At 42.1% G+C, this 19543-nt stretch overlaps 1 protein-coding gene across 4 annotated transcripts in view; it reads right to left on the bottom strand.

Moving 5' to 3' along the window:
• USP6NL (USP6 N-terminal like) overlaps positions 1-19543 on the bottom strand; it is a 242932-nt gene that overhangs the window by 91337 nt on the left and 132052 nt on the right. For all 4 annotated transcript variants that reach the window (XM_075017960.1, XM_075017968.1, XM_075017974.1 and 1 more), the window contains one exon: positions 7993-8073. In XM_075017960.1, the coding sequence (XP_074874061.1) occupies positions 7993-8073 (81 nt within the window). The remainder of the gene's footprint in view (positions 1-7992; positions 8074-19543) is intronic.

The raw sequence follows: 19543 nt of genomic DNA, 5'->3' as shown, positions 1-19543 counted from the left end.
GGCCAATCAGGCTCACGGCAGTTCACCTACAGCCAGTGTCAGGCCTGGAGGAGTATAAAGGGAGGGAAGTCAGCTCAGTTTGGTGCTGACCAGCTAAAAGGCAAGAGATGGCTCTGGGGCATGAGGCCCCAGACCAGAGCTGTCACCCGGTTAGCCGCCAGAGGGCGCAACCTAGGACCCTTCCCGAGGTCCTGAGGGGAGCAGGGAGCCCCCCCGGGGGAACCCCTCTCACGCCAAAGGAGGGGACTAGATCCTCAGGGCCACACCCCAAACTCAAGCCATAGACTCTCAGGTGGGGCTGAGGACCCACCCAACCTGCCCTAGCCAGGGGGCCTAGCCACTAGGCCACCTGGGCCCAGGTGCGAACCGCTCACATCCAGTTACTAGTGGCCCATTCAAACCAGCAACTCTGTAAACCTTATCAGCTGAAGTTAATGACTGAATGAATTCCCTCCTCACTCTAATAGAAGCCCCTTTGCAACACACGACAGAAATATGGGCAACATAGTGAGATAAGACATCACTCCAGAGTCAGATGATGTAACTGCTTTATGGCTGAAGAAGAAATTCTGTGTCAATGACTGTCTTACACCTTCCGTAATCTCTAAAATACTTCCTAAATCTGAACTGGCAGACCTAGTTTAGCCTAAGAATTATTTCTCTCTCTCCTTCCTCCCACCCACACCCTATGTGATGAACACTTTCCCGTTATTCCACTGGAAAAATTAAGGAGGAAAGAATTAAGGAGAAGCAGATATGCAGCTTGTCAAAAGATTAAAAATACCACAAAAAAGCCCAAAACTGTCATTTGCAATTTTGAATAAGAAATGTTTAGAGGAGTATAATCAAATAAACTGACTCTCACAGAGAGATACAACGTTGCCTGAAGGCAAATCTTTCTTTGTTGTATAGTATGAAAGGTCATGACAGAAGTGCTTCCCAGCTACTTATACTTTATTCTCCTGGTTGTTCTATTCTCAGGCCTGTCCCTCCTGTCTATTTTCTGCATTCCTGGAACATCTCGTTACTGCATTTTCCAAAATACATTCGCAACCACTGGTTGAACCTTCATAGTCTTAGACTCTGGTCCAGCAACATCCATGATCTGTCAGGACTACTGACGTTACTGGACCAGAGAGCCCCCCTGCGTGGAGCTAGTCCAGCAGAACCCAGCAGATTGGCGGACACAGCAGAACTTGGCTGGCAGACAACAAGCGAAGGCCTGCCAGCGAGCTTGGGGAAGGGAGCCCTGCCAGCAGCACTGTTGTGGGGAGCCTAGTCTTGGGGGCCAGGAGTGGAGCCCATCAGCAGTCTGGGGGCAGGGAGCAGGACCGGCAGTCAGGAGGGGAGCACAGCTAGCAGCCCCCAGGAGATCCCAGAGGTCTGACCTCCTCTGGTTCAGCAAAGTCCTTTGTTCTGGACCATTCAGGTACTGTGGTTGCTAAACCAAAGAGATCCAACCTGTATAATTATAATCCACAACTCTGTAACAACAACATGATGCTATTCTCTGTAAAATGCTTTATAAACACACTAATTTCAGGTGCAGCGCCCCCCCCCCCGCACCCCTCCCTAAACTGCAGGAATGTCAGAACAGGATCTTCTAACATAACATCTGTAAGTTTTCTTTAGGTACCAGTTGCTCCTCAGGCTTTTAAACACACAAGACGACAGAAAGAGAGGAGTTACTCCAGCAACTGTGACGCTGTTCCTTGCTGCCTTAACAATGGCAAGGTTGATGCGCTCTCTCTAAACTACCACGGGCCATCAACTTAAGTTGCACAACTTTAGCTGCATAACTAACATAGATGAAGTCAACATGCTTAGGTCTGATTACCAGCAGTCAACAGCTGAAGCTCTTCTGTCAACTCCTCTCACTTTTCTCATTTTGGTGAAGTACTGTAGTCAACAGGAGAGCAGTCAGAAATTGATTTACCACTTCTATGAAATGTGCAATAAATTGCCCCAGCTGGATCGATAGCTGTCCAAATCAATCCAGCCAATAGTGAAGATCATGGTTCAGTGCCCCTCTCTCTCTCTCTCTCTCTCTCACACACACACACGTTTGCAGCACTTGTCAAACACACATCCTCTTCATAAGAGCTCCGTACAACACTAAGAAGCAGCAGCAGCTCTCTAATCATAATTAACAAACAACACTTTATCTTACCATCTTGTGCATATTTTGGGAGGCTAAACGTCTACTCTGAGATCTGGATCACTCAGTGCGTGAGAGAAGAGGGTTGGAGAAGTAATCAATCCTTGTTTTAAGAATCTGTGCTCTCAGTAGTATTCAAATAATCAGGGAGGACAAAGATCCTCGCCTTTGGCAAATAAAGCCCCTCACTGAATAAAGATCAATTATCCCTGTCACTATGTACAGCACTCTCTACAATTAGTTGCCTTTACTGAGGTACTCCTGATTCTATTGGGAATAGTAAATGTCCATTTTAATGGCATGCACAAGTGACCATTGTTTCAATGACACCCACCTTAGACTTGCAATATGACACTTCATATAGAAGCACCCATCACACCTGAGGTATATACCTGCTCAGAATAAATACCATCTCTACTGTCTTAGTGGGAATTAGGAAAAGGGCATTATTTTAGGAAAACAAATTTCTGTCCACAAAAGTGCTGCTCAAGATGTATTATCCACAATCAGTAAATTCTAGTCTAGCTACATTTACACGGAAGATAAAAAGATTAAAAAAAAAGAGGGGGGCACAGACAAAAACAATCAGCTAATCTCCTGCACATAAGCCCCAACATAACAATCTGTTTTATTCAAAATCAAGGAGCTCATACTTGAAAAAACTCCTCTCATTTTTCTTATTAGTAACACTTCAGGTTAAATTACATTGAAATAAAAAAGTATTAATGTGCTATGTGCTATTTTAGATACATTAAAAATAATTCAAACATACTCACACATGTACGCATACCCTGCTTATCGAAGCAGGAGTGCTATTTATGGACCCCAGACACCTGAATCACACATGTATCTACCTCCCTCAAATGAAATTTAAGAAACAAAAGTGGCCCTGTGGATTTTTAAAGGGACACTATCAGTCCAAACCATTATCAGCTTTAAAACAACTGAGCACACAAGTTAAAAATGATTTCAGCTGCAACAGCACGCAATTGTGGTTTAACAACCACATTTTCCTATTTTTAAAAAATGTTGTGTGCAAGGTCCACAAAAAAAACAGAGGAGATGGTCTATACCAGAACAGTGAAACTGACTGTGTATGCAGGTCTGTCAAATCCCCAAAGAATTCATCTTCACAGGCCAGTAATCTCAAGTTGTAACTCAAGTGTTACTTTTAACTCCTCTCCAGTCCACACATGAAAACCCCAGGCTGCAGCTAAATAGTGCTTAAAGCTCAAGCTAGCTGATCCATGAGCCAGGGTGGTTTGAATCGTGTACTAATGCAGTGCAGATGCAACATCTTGGGTCGCACATACTCAGCAGCAATTAATTCCTCCCTCTCTGGGGATAATCAACTTGCACTGTGTAATTCCAGGGTCCAGCTGGGGTGTAGTAAGTCGACCACAGTAACACACTGTTGCAGTGAAAAGAAGCCAAAAGTAAAACTGGAAAACAATGAGAAATACTCTTATCTAATTTGAGGTACTCTTGTAATGTAACAGCAGGTAAAAAGAATTGCAGGCAGAAAGAAGATTTAAGTTGATTTGTCACTTTAATTTAATTTGCTCTTTGATATCAGTTTACACACTGGTAATGAAATCAGACTGGACAGTGCGTCTTCTTTTTCTGCTTCATTTTCAGTTGTCCCTCATTAGCACAGTGCCAATGTGTGGAGGTCCACAATGCTACAAAACATTAGTTTAAACTTCTACAACACACACAAAAATTATAAACGTTGCAAGAGACCATTCATATATAAGATTGATACATCTTCCTCTTCCCTTTCTTTTATAAACTGACTTTAATTAGATATTAACTGTTTCCCAATAGTCTCCTCCTTCCTGTTCAAGAAATGTTAAAGGGAAGAAAGGGAAACAAGTCAAGAATTCAGAGGTACAGTACAAAACAAACTGAGCAACATTTTCTAAGATTACCATCAAAACACTAAAATTTCCAGGCTGAAATAACAAAGGTGCTTCTTATCAAAGACACCACCTCTCCCCCATGAAACTGGCACCTATACCACTTAAAGCTACTGTTGCCATAGTTACCAAGCACTACTTTAAATTATGTCTCGAAGAAAACAGTTTTGTAAAATCTGCTATCAAGGCTGCTCCCCACTTGGCACTCTGAGTGCAGATGGTGGGGGCCCTGAAAGAACTTTAAAGTACCCTGCCACTGAAGGCTTACAATTTAAACAAAAAAAATAAAAACAAAACAAACCTCCCTAAGATTACAGAGTCCTTGGCTTGAGGCGATACAATGCCACTACCCAGTGAAGTCTCCCTAAGGGGTAACCTCAAGCTCTTAACTCTCCCTCAGGAGAGTGCTTGAAAGCAACTGCAATTTCTTAATCACTGACCTTTCAGTCTCAGGCATGTGCACACAGAACACCCTGCCTTCTAGGACAGAGGAATCAGATCATAGTCTTAAAAAAGGGGATTTTACTAAGAACAACAAAGATGACATATTTGGTAAGTAAACCTAGTTGCTAGGTGTTACAGAGCAACTGGAAAAAGGTAGCTAAAAGATACAGAAAGATCAGTCAGGACTCTCTCTGGGCTGCAGCTTGTCTCAGATACTGTCTGCTATTTGAAAACTCTACCTGGACAGAGGAGGGAAGCTCAAAAAAAAAAAAATAAGCATGCCATTGCCAGCAGACCCTGGACATAAGGTAACCCTTTGTGAAGGGTAATCTACATTCATCACTCCAGCAACAACTTTGAGAACAAACTGATTCAGAGAATAATAATTCCTTCATTACCACTCTCTCCAGTGGGTTGCAACTTGCAGTAGCCAGGAAAACAAGTAGATTACCTCTCCTTTGAAACATCAACCCAGTTCAGCTTGCTTTTGCATGAAGGGGCACATCCTTGCTCCTGACACTCTCCTTGCCTTTTTCTAGCCCTTCCTCACTAGTTCACTCCCAGTAAACAAGGAGATGGAGCAGTGAGAAAGCCAGGGCTGTAGGCACAGGAGACACACGATGGAGATGCAAGTAGATTTTACACAGCCTCATGGGGGGGGCTGCTGGTTTCAATGGGCAACATATAACCTTAAGTGAACATCCCAAAACATCCACAAAGAGTCCAAGTTTCCTGACTCTCAGTAAAGCACACAACAATAAATCACACTTTCTGTCCACCTGAGTAAGCTATTAACACACAAGTACAGACAGTATACAAGGTTGTTTTTTTTTTGTTTTTTTTTTTTTTGAGAAAGACCACTTGTGGTCATTAAAAATCCCACAGCCATTTTCAAGACTTTTAATGATGTTAACTGACAGCAGAATCCTGAGCTAAATACCAAATGGCTAATTATAGCTATTTAAAATTCAACTGTAATTTCAGTTTAACAGTGCATTTTTTTTTTAACCTTCTGTCCTGATCTGTTGTGTGTTATTACTCTGAACTTTTAAATAGCTACTGGCAGTATTTCAATGATGACTGCTTGTCAAATTCAGTAAAACCAGAACACCAAAATGGAAGAGTCACCTCTAAAAAGATGGAGGATCCACCTGTATGACATGTCATCATCATCATCAATAACCGTGTGCTCAGCGCCCGTTGGTGTCTGATGCCTCTCTCACTATTTCGTTCCATCTCTCCCTATCCAGGGAAGAATGGCTAAGTTTCTGTAGACTAGCTCCGCACCAATCTACTACATCGTCTATCCATTCTCTGTGGGGTCTGCCTCTCCTATTCGAACGATCCATTATGCCGAATAATAAGGTCTTGATTTTTCGTTCATCGTTCATTCTGCACATATGTCCAAATAGTTGTAGCTTCCGTTTTATAACCTTCTGCAGCAGGTTCTCTTTCGGCTGTATCTTCCTATATAATTCCTCATTGGTGACCTTCTGCATCCAGCCTATTCTCAGAATCTATAACAACTCCTTTCGAATGCCAATATTCTTTTCGAATCTTTCGTTATCACCCATGTCTCACATCCGTGCATCATGCTGCTGCATACACGTTTTCAAGACACCCAGCTTCATTCTTAAGCTAATTGCTTTGCTTTTCCAGATCTTATCCATTGCCTTCAAACTCACTCTTGCTTTCACTATTCTAGTCACTATTTCCTTCTTACAGTCTAGATCATACATTAGGTTGCTCCCCAGATATGTGAACGTCTCTACATTTTCTAGTTCAATACCATCCACACTGATCTTCCTTCCTATCTCCTTATCTCCAAATACCATTGTTTTTGTTTTATTGATGTTCATAATCAGTCCGTACCACTTAGCTTCTTCATTTAACACATGCACTGTTTTTGCTAGTTTCTCCTCATCTTCCTCAATGATAACTATATCATCCGCGAACCTCAAGTTGTTAATTCTTCTCCCGTGCACAGATATCCCTTCTACCTCTTCCTTGATCTTGTCCATCGCTCTCTCCAGATGTGCGATGAAGATACTTGGCGATATTGGATCTCCTTGTCTTGTACCTCTACTTGTTTCAAACCAACTTCCCAACTCCCCGCATGTTCTCACTGCTGCCTCCACATTATCACTGATATCTTTCAACAACCATATTAGTCTACTATCCACTCCGTATGACTCCAACACCGCCCAAGTCACTTTCTCATCTATACTGTCAAATGCCTTTTGCAAATGACGAAGCAAGTGCATACATTTTTGTTCTTTTGTCGAGCTTTCTCTGCTATCAGTCTTAGTGTCAATATCTGCTGTATGGAACTTGTATCTTTTCTGACCTCGATTGCTCGTCTGCTATACATTCTTCTATCTGCGACCTTAATCCCTCAGTCAGTATCATCATCAGCACCTTACCTAGATGACTGCTTGTCAAATTCAGTAAAACCAGAAAACCAAAATGGAAGAGTCACCTCTAAAAACATGGAGGATCCACCTGTATGACATGTACTTTGCATTTTTTGTGTAGTAACATGAAACCAAACACAAGGAAAACAATTTGTACTTGGATTTAGTTTTTAATTATTCATTATACATATTAAAGCTTACTCTAGGGACTCACTTGCAACAGGATATTTAAAGCATTCATGGTGTCCAAGACCAGTTTGTTGCATATGTAGAGAGATAACATTTTAGGACTAGTCAGGCTCCTTGAGCAGGAACCCAAGACAATTTTCATTGTGCAAGTAACAGAGGCTCTCTTAGCCCATCCACCAAACATATAGCTAAGGGAACTGTTTGGCTACATAGCCGCCTGCTTAACTTCACACAATGAGTTAAAAAGGGATTCAAAATGAGGAGCCAGACAATTCCAGTATGAGTGTACACCATCCATACCTCAACAGTTTGATTAAAACATTCAGTATTAAATACTATAACAACATACAGCATACAAACAGGCACAAAATCAAGTCACAAATTTCATCTGAATTTTGGACTGCGCCTCTTTTTGCTTAATGTTATAAATGTTTTTTTTAATTTGAATATATTTTTAAAAACATATTCAAACATAATTATGTGTTCATCATTCCTCCAGAAGACTAGTAACTCACTCCCTAGAGATGCTATGCAGCATGTACACTAACATGGTGTGCTCCCTCGGCTTGCTTGTCACAATCCCACTTCACAGTTTCACTACAACACAACACAAGAATTTATAGGTAATGGTAGTTCCCAATATGCCCCATGGCCCTCAACATGCTGTCCTTCAAAAATTCTTCTGTATTTCAACACCAGTTTTTGTTAATCTGTTATATTATTGCACCAGGCAAATCATAAAAGAGCTTTTCAGTTTTATTTTTAAATGTATTTTTCTATTAGCTAAATACGAATTAATTTTCACTATATTTAATTTAAGATGGATAAATTCAATATAGCAAACAGACCAAAAGCATGCACAACTTACCTTTTCGCTGTTCTTGTATTTTTCCCAACTTTTCAGCATTTTTAGCCATTTTGTTGTTCTTTCAATTTCAAGGTGCTTTTGCTGAAATAAAATTATAATTCATAATGATTTCAAACTTTTTTTAAAAAAAACTATTTTATAGTCTTTTAAAAGTATCAGAAACATGTTCAACAAAAATATTTTCCACTGCAGAAACATTTAACATGATGAATTACTATAGTGGTTCCAGCAGCATCACCTTCGCTAAATTAGTTTTACCTCTTAAAAATAAATCATTTGTGGTTTTAATGGTACTATTTAACAATAACAGAACACATTTTTCTAGCGTGGTTTATAAATCTTTTTCTACATTTCAAATGTATTGATTTAAAATTACAACACAAAATATAAAGTGTACAGTGCTCATTTTGTATTTATTACAAATATTTGCACTATAAAAAAGAAATAGTATTTTTCAATTTTTCTCATACAAGCACTGAATTTACAGTCTTTATTGTACAAGGGCAATTTGCAAATGTAAACTTACTTGTTACATAACTGCACTCGAAAACAAAACATAGAAGTTAAGAGTCTAAAAGTCCACTCAGTCTTACTTTTTGGTTAGTCAAGCACCAAGAATAAACAAGTTTGTTTACATTTATAGGAGACAATGCTGCCTGCTTCTTATTTACAATGTCATCTGAAAGTGAGAACAAGATTTTGCATGGCACTTTTGTAGGAGGCGTTACAATATATTTACATGTCAGGTATGCAAAAATTTGCACGCCCTTTAATACTTCAATCGCCATTCCAGAGGACATGCTTCTGCAATGACCGTGCTTTATTTAAAAAAAATAAATAAATAAATTTGTGACTGAAATTGATGGGGAAAGTTAGAAGTCGCCAGCTCTGTGATTTTACCTACATTCTGGCCTTCCAAAATTTCAGGGCGGGGGGACAAGGTGTGGTACCTGTTACCAGAAATCTTAAAAGAGCAGCACTCTAATGCAGAAACAACAGAAATGGAACCAAAAAGAAAAAAAAACCCACACCCAAACTTGCGTTGCTGGCATCTGACCCAGATGATAAAATGAATTTGCATCAATCCACGCTGCTTTGGATTATTATCAAGCAAAACCCATTATATGTATGGAAGCATATCCTCCGGAATAGAAGTCAAAGCATGGAGAGGCCCTCCTGCCAATCGAAAAGAGGGAGTGGGAAGGGACGCAAAGGGTTCAGTTGTCTCAGGGCCCGGGGCTCGTGGCCACCACTACTGTTACAACAGCTGCTGGGGCCTCAGGCCCTTTAAAGTTCCATTGGATCACCACACGATGTGCTTTGGGTAGCTGTAAGGGTTGGTGGTGAGGGTGCCACACGCCCAGCAGTGTGGAAGACTGGCTTTTCCAGCCGCCCTCCCCTTCCACAAGTGTGGATCCACCCCTGCCCACCTTGGCTGGGGCACACACAGCCTGTTGGCTCCCCTGAAAAAGGCACAATCATGTTTAGCATGACTGGCACATAAATACCTTACAAAGCTGGCTACAACAGTGACATGTGAATGTCTGGTCTTGCATTCAGGTGTCACTGTAAATAAGAAACAGGCAGCATTCTCCCCCATACAGGTAAACAAGAAGTAAGACTGAACAGACTTGCAGGTTCTAAAGATTCATTTTTTAAACTTAAGTGCACTCCAAAATAAAATAATGTTGCACTTTCATGATGAACTCCGATTACAGTACTTATGTAAAGTAAATTGAAAAATACCTTTTTTTTATCTTTTACAGTGAAAATACTTCAATCGAAAATATAAATATGTATACTTTGAATTCTGTGTCATAACTGAAATCAACATATTTGAAAATATAGAAAACATCCAAAGACATTTAAATAAATATTGTACTTAGTAACAGTGTGATTAAAACTGATTAATCATTATTTTTAAAATCTCATGATTAATTGCACTCAATTTTTTTTAATTCTTTGGAAGCCTCATTTATGTATATTTGACATCTGAGAACTCTGCACCATGCTGAATTATGCCCACTGCATAGGGTTTTTTTCTGCACAGAAACTATATTCTTCACGAGAAGCGTTGCACTTCTGCCTTTCACCCCCCAGAAGATGCTGTGGCACCAGAACAGATGGCAATGGCTGAGAGAAAGTAAGCTGCACTCATCACAGCACCCTGCCTGCACACCCAGATTAGGAGGCAGAGGTTGGCAGAGGGACAAAGACAGAGCTGGACATATAGGGTTGCTGGAGAACCACAGGGAACAGACAATGGAAGGGGTTAAGGAGCTAATGGGTGACTAGCTGATTAGCTTCTATGATGAGGTAACAAGCTCTGTGTACATGAGGAAGTCAGTGGATGTGATATACCTTGACTTCAGCAAAGCTTTTGATACGGTCTCCCACAACAGTCTTGTCCATAAGTTAAGGAAATATGGACTGGATCCTTGGACAGATGGAAAGAAAGCTGGCTTGGTGGTCGGGCCCAATGGGTAGTGGACAATGGCTCAATATCTGGATGGCAGTCAGTTTCAAGCGGAGTGCCGCACGGCTCAGTTCTGGGGCCGGTGTTATTCAACATCTTTATTAATGACCTGGATGAGGGACTGGATTGTACCCTCAGCAAGTTTGCAGATGACACAAAACTAAGGGGAGAGGTAGATACGATGGAGGGTAGAGAGAGAATCCAGAGGGACCTGGATAAATTGGAGGACTGGGCCAAAAGAAATCTGATGCGGTTCAACAAGAAGAAGTGTAGAGTCCTGCACCTGGGGTGGAAGAATCCCAAGCACTGTTACAGGCTGGGGACTGAGTGGCTCAGCAGCAGTACGATGGAAAGAAACCTAGGGGTCATGGTGGATGAAAGGCTGGATATGAGTAAACAGTGTAACCTTGTAGCCAAGAAGGCTAACGGCATATTAGGGCACATTAGGAGGAGCATTTCGAATAGATCTAGAGAAGTAGTTATTCCCCTCTACTCCGCTGTGGTGAGGCCACATCTGGTATATTGTGTCCAGTTTTGGGCCCCTCAGTATAAAAAGGATGTGGATTTGCTGGAGCAGGTTCAGAGAAGGGCAACAAAAATGATTAAGGGGCTGGAGCACAAGATCTATGAGGATAGGCTGAGGGATTTGGGCTTGTTTAGTTTACAGAAGAGAAGACTTAGAGGTGATTTAATAGCAGCCTTCAACTTCCTGAAGGGGAGCTCTAAAAAGGAGGGTGAGAAACTGTTCTCAGTGGTGTCAGATGGCAGAACAAGGACTAATGGTCTGAAGTTGAAGAGGGAGAGGGGTAGGTTAGATATTAGGAAAAACTGCTTCACCAGGAGGGTGGTAAAGCATTGGAATGCGTTGCCTAGAGAGGTGGTGGATTCTCCATCCCTTGAGGTTTTTAAGTCCCAGCTGGACATGGTCCTGGCTGGGCCAACTTAGTGGGGGTTGATCCTGCTTGAAGCAGGGGGCTGGGCTAGATGACCTCCTGAGGTCCCTCCCAGCCCCATGATTCTGTGACAGCATTCAGACGGACGCTCAATGGGAGCAGGAGAGCTGCAGGGACACAGGGAGCAGATGTGCCTCTTTGAATGGAAGAGGTTCAGGGTCAGCTAAGTTCTGAAGGGGGAGGCTCTCCAACTCCCTAACAATCCCCCCAACACACACACACAGTTCCACACTACTCCCATCCACACAGAACAAGCCTTCAAGTTCACTCCCAAGCTCTTTCCCTCTCCCCCAGCATCTCCAATACTACTGACTTCCCGTCTCCGACCCCCACGTTTGCATTGTTTCTGACTGGTACAGGAAATATCTCTCTGTATTCTAGTTTACATGTATTACTCAACGTTCTATATTAATTGGTCTAGTAAAAACCTATTTGTCAAAAAAAAATCTTGAGTCTGCTTTTTGTCTGTATCATTACAGACATAATTGCTAACATGTATCAGACAGGTAACTGAGTTAGTCTGTATCTTCAAAAACAACAAGAATTCCTGTGGCACCTTATAGACTAACATATTTTGGAGCATAGTGACAAAGCAGGTCTTTGCCCACAAAAGCTTATGCTCCAAAATACCTGTTAGTCTATAAGGTGCCACAGGACTTGTTGTTTGTAATTGCTAACAGTTACTTTGAAATAAATTATCAACATAACTGAAATTGATATTGTAATAATGTGTGGTTTTGACAAATAAAACATGCAGAATTTTAAAATACAGTGCACAGAATTTTTAATTTTTGGCACAGAATTCCACAAAAAGTAAAACCTGTGTGCGCACGCGCGTGTGTGTGTAAAACAGCAACACTTTTTTTTTTTTTTTTTTTGGTGCAGTGGAGGAGGTTTAAATTTCTTCCTGGCATATTTCTGGCAAGCACCAAAGCCATTAAGTGTCTAAATAAAATCTCCAGGCAATTAGTTTCAAATGTAAATGTTTTAAAAACAAATTCTGCATAAAACTGACATCTTGAAGTGATGACCTCCCTTTCCCAGGCTATTCAACCTAATTCGAACGCATATTTGCCCCCTACATAAACAGTCTCAGAGTTCCTCCCAAATCATTAAAATCTAAACTCAGTTGTCAGGAAATACAAGAACCTGCATGAACTAAAAGTTGACTTGACTAGTGCTGAATGAGAGAATTTGCCAAACCACAGAAGGTATAGCAGCATTACCAAGACCACTTCTGCATTTGGGGCTCTTAGACGTTTAGGGGTGTATTAAAGGCTAAAGAACAGCACAGAACACTGAGAGCCAGGAATGGTGGCTGCAAACTTAATCAGACCATAGGAAACCTGGCCATACCCATGATAAGTGGATATCCAGCTAACTTAAATCATGCTGGTCTATGTCTGTTGCCAGACCGCAGTGTGCCGGACTAGAGAGGTTCAACCTGTAGTAAATTTGGTAAGTATAGTTGAGCAAAAACATGAAAAATTAAGAAGGAACCAAACAGGTTGATCCAAAATGAGAGGTACAGATATACTAGGCCAGGGGGCAGCAACCTGCAGCTCACTGAGGGGTCACTTGTGGCTCTGAGTGCTGCTGCCACTGACTCCAGCTGTGGCTCCAGCTTTCATGTTTTTGCTGGAGTATACTTTGTATACTGAAGTATACAAATTTACTATAGGTTGAACCTCTCTAATCTGGCATACGGTCATCTAGCAACATCTGTAATCCAGAATCACTTAAGCAAACAACCAAATTCCATTGTGCACTGTTGAACGAACCAAATTTAGTTGTGTTGTTTAAGTGGTGGCAACCAAAGCCACTCTGCCATCAGCCATGGCAGGGCAGGGAGCCCAGAAGGGAAAGCTGGCCAGGCAGGGAGCTGCCCCACATTGGCAGAAGTCTAAGCTGGCATGAAAGGGGCGGTCGCAGGGAGCAGCAGACATGGCAGAACTGTGCACCAAGGTGAGTTAAGCCTGTGGGTGAGGGGAAAGGTTGGGGCTCAGAGGGGTTAAGTCTAGGGGTGGAGGTTGGGGCTGGGGGGTTAAGCCTAGGCATGCGGGGGAAGAGGTTGCACCTCAGAGAGGTTAATACTGGTGACGGGGTGGATTTGCAGCATGTGGCAGACAAAGCCTGGGGACGGGGGAGGATTTGGGGGCTGAGGTGGATAAAGCCTGGAGATGGGGGTAACAACTTTCGAACTGGAACAAATCATTGTTTGTGCACTGTTTTTACAATGGGGTGATAAAAAGCACAGTTTGATTGTATTTATTAAGGACTGTTTTGTGTTCACATGCTTTGTGGCTTTTGAAAGATTGATTTTGAATTTGAAAAAATGGATCTCACGATTTCTGTTGCAGACCCCACACTAGGCAGTATTACAACATATGCAGTCAGATGTTTGACAACCCTCAGACACTAGGGGCTTGTCTACTCTTGCCCCCAACTTCAAAGAGAGCATGTTAATCAGGGTAATGGGAGATTAGTGATGAAGTGCTGGGGTGAATATGCAGCACTTCATTAGGCAAATTCCACCCCCAAGGCAACTTAGAAGCGTCAAACTTTGAAGTGCCAGAATGCATGTAGCCATGGGCACTTTGAAGTTGCCGCGGGGGGGCGGGGGGGGGGGGGGCGGGAGTTGCCTAATGAAGTGCTGCATATTCACCTCAGCACTTCATTAGTAATTGCCCGTTGCCCTGATTAACATGCCCTCTTTGAAGCTGGGGGCAAGTGTAGACCCAGCCCAGGTGTCAGCTCATGCCATAGCCCCTAGGCCGCACTGAACACTTACAAATGCACAGCTGGAAACCAGTCTTGCTTACCTGTGCATTAGCATTATCAAAATAGATAGGCCACATCTACACTGCATTCTGCTTTCAGAAGCAGAATATAAATGAGTGAGATCAAAAATGCCTTATTTGCATATTCTCACACGATCACGCTTCCAGAGGAGACTTTTCCGGAAGCAAAAACAGACTTTTACATGGGGTTCTTTGGAAAACAAATCCTGTTTTTGAAAGAACCCTTCTTCATATTTTGTTTCAGGATTCTTCACACCCTTGAGCAACATATGTTTTACCATTAAAAGTACTAGCATAGACATAGCTGGAGTCAGTTTTGGAGACCTGAAGAAGACCTCTGTGTACTCAAAAGCTTGTTTCTCTCACCCAAAAAACCTTGTCTGAGCCTGAACTAGCTGCAGTAGTACTGATGCCATTTCTAAACTACAGACCTATGTTGGTATAATTAAGTCACTCAAGCTGCTTCTCCACTATGAGATAAATATGAATTTAATTCAGTTAGCTTGATTTTACTACGTGACTGTCTTCACTGTAAAGACCATTAGCTCGGTTTTGGGTGCACTAATCTTGAGATTACAAAAATCGCAGTTACCTGACAGGTATAGCATCAAGCTCAAATTCAGAAGTTCGATTAAAGGCCATTGTGGAAGTGTCACATTTTAAAATTGAATTTATTAACCTCCAGAGGTGTCCTGTATGTAACCCACAATGCCACTCTCACTGCTACGTTCTGGCTGCTGCTCTCCAGTAACAGGAAGAGCCTGATTTTCCAAGAGGGAGGAGCAAGCCTTTAGCTGTGGGCTTGTGTTACTTTATGACAGCATGAGAAATGGCTTCTCTCTTTCTATGCTGTTAGTGGGGTGCATGGATCTACCCATTCAAATAGCCCCTGCAAGGAGTTTGCAACTGTCTGTGTGCTTCCTATTTTTTTCTGCTCCTGCCCCATCGTACCATGTCAAGAAGGCTGTTCTGGGGGTCATGCTTGCATAACATGCGAGAAGCTTCTTCTCAGTGGTTTACGTTTGTGTGCAAACCCCCATCCCTCCCCCACAGGCGCCACAGAGTCTGGGTCTTTCCCACGGTCAGGCACATCATGTGGGTAGCCCCCAATCCAACCAAACAAAAGGATGTTCCTGCTGTTTGGTGCTGGCAATGCTGCCAGTCACATGGGAAAGAGGGCTTTGCTGCCACTGTGGAGAAGTCTCCCACGGTGGTTAAGATACTGGGGGCTTTGGTGCTGCTGTGGGGAAGTCTCCCCCAGAAGTTAAGATACTGGGGGGCTTTGGGGAACGAAGAGTTCAACTGGTCATCCAGTGACAAACCCCAGCCCTTGGTCCATACCTGGGCTTGCTGCTGCTGCTGGGGAAAAGTCTCCCCTCACGACCAAGGGGCTCGCTGCTGCCGCCAAGGAAAAGTCTCCCCCAGAAGCCAAGGGGCTTACTGCTGACAGAGGAGAAAACTCCAACTGGTCATCCAGCAACGCCGCCCACATTAGTTCTTGGCTTGCTGCTGCTGCCAGGGAAAACCCACATTGTCAATATAGTGTAGGGGGAAACCAAAAATTCTTTCCTCGTACATTCTTCTGAATCTAACATTCCAGGCCCCTGCATGATTTTCAGGGATCACATTTTGGCAATGATGGGAGGTGGGATGGATGGCCAGTTGAGAACACAGTCATTTCACAGAAGCCTTATAGTGCACAGGAAAGCCAAAAACCCTTTTCATTCACAATGATGCATGGGGACACCAAAAATTATTTCTTTCTTCTTACATTCTTCCCCCTGCATTATTTTCAGGGATCACATTTCCGCAATGATAGGAGGTGGGAAGGATGTCCTGTTGAGAATACAGTCGCTGCACCTGTGTTGGCAGGATAATGTAGTAGGAAACCAAAAATTCTTTCCTGTAATTTTGAGTGTCTTCTGCATTATTTCCAATGGATCAACATATTTTCAGGGAAAGGGAGGGAATGATGAAAATGCAATGGAGGAAGATGGCGTGAAGACCAGTGAGCATATCCAGAATGCTACGGGGATGAGGGAACTGGGAGACAGATTCCCACAATGCATTACTGCAACAGTCGATGTTAGCGAATGCATGTGTGGCAGCAATGACTCAACTTAGTGGAGAGCAAAGTGTGAAATGACGGTCAAAATCGAACACAAATTACAAAATTAGAAAACCAATATAAATTTTAATTTCATCTCAGTGCAGACACAGCCTCAAGGGGTATGAAAAATTCAACACCCCCCGCCACCCCAGCAACACTGTTATACTGACCTAAGCTCTCCCATTTGTGCAGTATCTTCTTCATATACAGCACTACAGCTGTGCCACTGTAGCACTATATGTGAAAACGAGGCAAAGGTGAGCTTATAGTTATTTTCCGCCTTTAAATTAAATTCCAAGATAAAATTCATGAACTGGCTGGGAAAATAATGTGTAACATACTCATTCTTATTTTCGTCCATCTGGCCTAAGTCTGCAGGCAAGGCCAATCAACTTTGTGTGTCACGTATCTTATAGTATTTAACCATGTATATACTGTTTTGTGTAATGAGATTAAAGGCTCACTATTTCAGAAATGTTTTTAAAAGCTGTGTACACAATTGTATGAAAGCTTACTTTGCACACACACACACAACTTCTGTGCTGTCACCTAAGAGATTCTGCTAGAAAAAATAAAATTACACCAAACTGATAATTGCCACAGAGGATCTGTGAAACAGCTAAATGCCATGTATAAGCTTAATGATGCCATTGTACTGCTATGTTAAATAGACCAACAGAGAGATGTTCCTGCCAGTTAGAAACCATAACAATGATTTTATAGCATTTCCAGCCATTATGATAAAGCAGAAACGTAATGTGTATGATAGTAATTTTCTCTGACTCTCACCTATAAATACTATGGCAAGCTATTGTTAGTCCATAAAATTTGGTGTTAAAAAAGAAACATTCATGAGACAGCACTAGAAAAATCTGAATGTGAATGCACAATAAAAGCTTCATTTTAAATATGCTGATCAGTAATTTCATAAATGAAACCATAGTATGAATTGACTCCAGATGGATTTATGCTAGAACTGAGGTAATAGTTGTTCAGCAGAATGTATGCAGAAATACAGCAGATGGACAGAACTAAAGTTTGATAAGCTGAAGAATGTATTGGAAAGTTAAAGGTATCTAAAGAGCTTTTCTAGTAATAAAGTGGAAATGAAAAACAGCACCATAGTAAATATACGGTTGAGATGTATAACGAATGAACAATTTTATGTCAATTTTTCTAGAGTGGTTTAAACAAGAGCTCTAATTAACAGTGAGTCAGATATGTCTACTCAGCTAGGCTAGCTCATCTTACTTTTCACATTGTATTTCATTGCCTTGAGCTTCTTGTGGAGTTTAATGCTGCTAAGGCATTTTTATTACGAGGTTTTGCCGATAGACATGGGCACCTTCAGCTTTTCAAAATATTCTTAGTCTTTACCATGTAAAATTCAGCTTAAAAAATCATCTCTAGTAAAGCTGTGGCCTCCCATATTCCTTGGGTTTAGCATCACTGAACTTCCAGTGTTTTCACAGACTGAGATAATAAAGTGTCCCTTATAACATCCCAGTAGTAGATGTTTTCCAAATAATTTCTCTGGATATAGTTCAGGCTAGAGGTAGAAACATGCATATGAAGTCTGCAGTAAGGCAAGCCAGATCTCCATTCTGAGCAAGTTATTCAGTTAGTTGGTCCAAAAAATAAAATACCATCTGAGCCCTAAGCCTTTAATACCGAACTTTGTGATCTACTTTCAAGATCTGCCTTTTCAGCTTTAGTTTAATTCAGGCTTTCTTGTCTCCTGGACAAAGGCTTGAGAACCAATCTATGCTGGTTCTGAGTTTGGTTTTTGGACAGTGGTGGCTCCCCTCCACCTTTTTTTTTTATTGCTGTTTTTTAACTTGAGCAATGTTTGTTTTCACATCAAACAGGAGTTGCCTGGATAACATGTCTACATCTCAAAAAAATCACATTGCAAAGAAGATGAATAGTGCTATTTTATCAGGAAATCTAGAGTACATGTAACCATCTCAGAAGAAAATATATTTTCTGTCTTCTGCAGTAAGTTTTAAAGGCTATGTCTGCACTAGAGACCTTCCAGAAGCACAGACATATCACTACAGCTGCACCACTAGAAAGTGTTCAGTGCAGCAGCCCTCCCACCTCCAACAAATATTGGTAACTATGTCAGCAGCAAACCCTCTCCCACCAAAACACATTGTCTAGACTGGTGCTTCTGCCAGTGTACCCTATGTTGGTCGGGGCTATGGGCTCTTTTGTTGTTGTTGGTTTTGTTTTTGCTTTTATTTTGTTTGTTTTGTTTTTTGCAACCCAGACTGATGTAAGTTTTACCAAAAGTGTTAGTGTACATGTAGCCAACTCTGAGATATTTTGGCTCTGGGAATACAAGAATCATACTGAAAGTAGGAGAAAACCTTGCTCCTTTTAAGGTAAATAATGGGCTATTTGAGAGGAAAAAGGATGAAACAAATGGCAAATATCCATCTTATGTGAAGCTCTCTTATTTACAATACAAGCCTTCTTATCCAGTACGTTGTGGCAATTGGGGGTACCAGTCAGTCACATATTCTGTTAACTCAAAGTTCAGAGTAGGGGCACCCTATAGCGCAGGAGTCTGCAACCAAAATAGTGAGAAAAGCCATTTTTTCAAGTTCATTTATAAAATCAATCCTTCAAAAGCCACAATGCACTTGAATACGAGACAGTCCTTAACAACATCAAACTGTACTTTTTGTCACCCCTATTTTAAGAACAACAAGCCCACAAAGATTTGTACCAGTAAGAAAGTTACGTTACCCCCATCTCCAGGTTAAACCCCCATCACTCCCAAAAACCCCCACCAGGCTTAACCTCTATCAGCCCCAAACCCACTCACCCAGGCCATCTCCAGGATTTACCTGCCTGAGACGACACCTCTCCTACTGATCCTCACTGCCACTGGCTGTTTATTTTAATGGCCATTGAAAGGGAAGCGACTGACTTCAGCTGGGAGAAGATGAAAGCCCAGGGTGCGGGGCAGACACTCTGCAGTGCCCCAAGATGGAAGAGAGTCACTGTGCCAAGTGTGCACCCTGGGCTCAACACAACCACGGCAAGCCACGTAGTCCAGCCCCACTTGCACTGGTTTGAGCATGGTAGGAGGTTTGAACAGCCCTTTGCATTGGACAGCAGCTCCCATGTGACAGGGAGGCAGAGCCCTCTCGCCCTCTCTCCGCAGGCTGGCAGCTGTCTGGCCACCTCCTCCTCCTCCTCT

This window comes from Carettochelys insculpta, chromosome 1 (assembly GCF_033958435.1).
Source record: "Carettochelys insculpta isolate YL-2023 chromosome 1, ASM3395843v1, whole genome shotgun sequence".
In the NCBI taxonomy this organism is placed as follows: Eukaryota; Metazoa; Chordata; order Testudines; family Carettochelyidae; genus Carettochelys; species Carettochelys insculpta.
The sequence above is the reverse complement of the archived record's forward strand: the minus strand, read 5'-3'. Positions and strand labels throughout refer to the sequence as shown.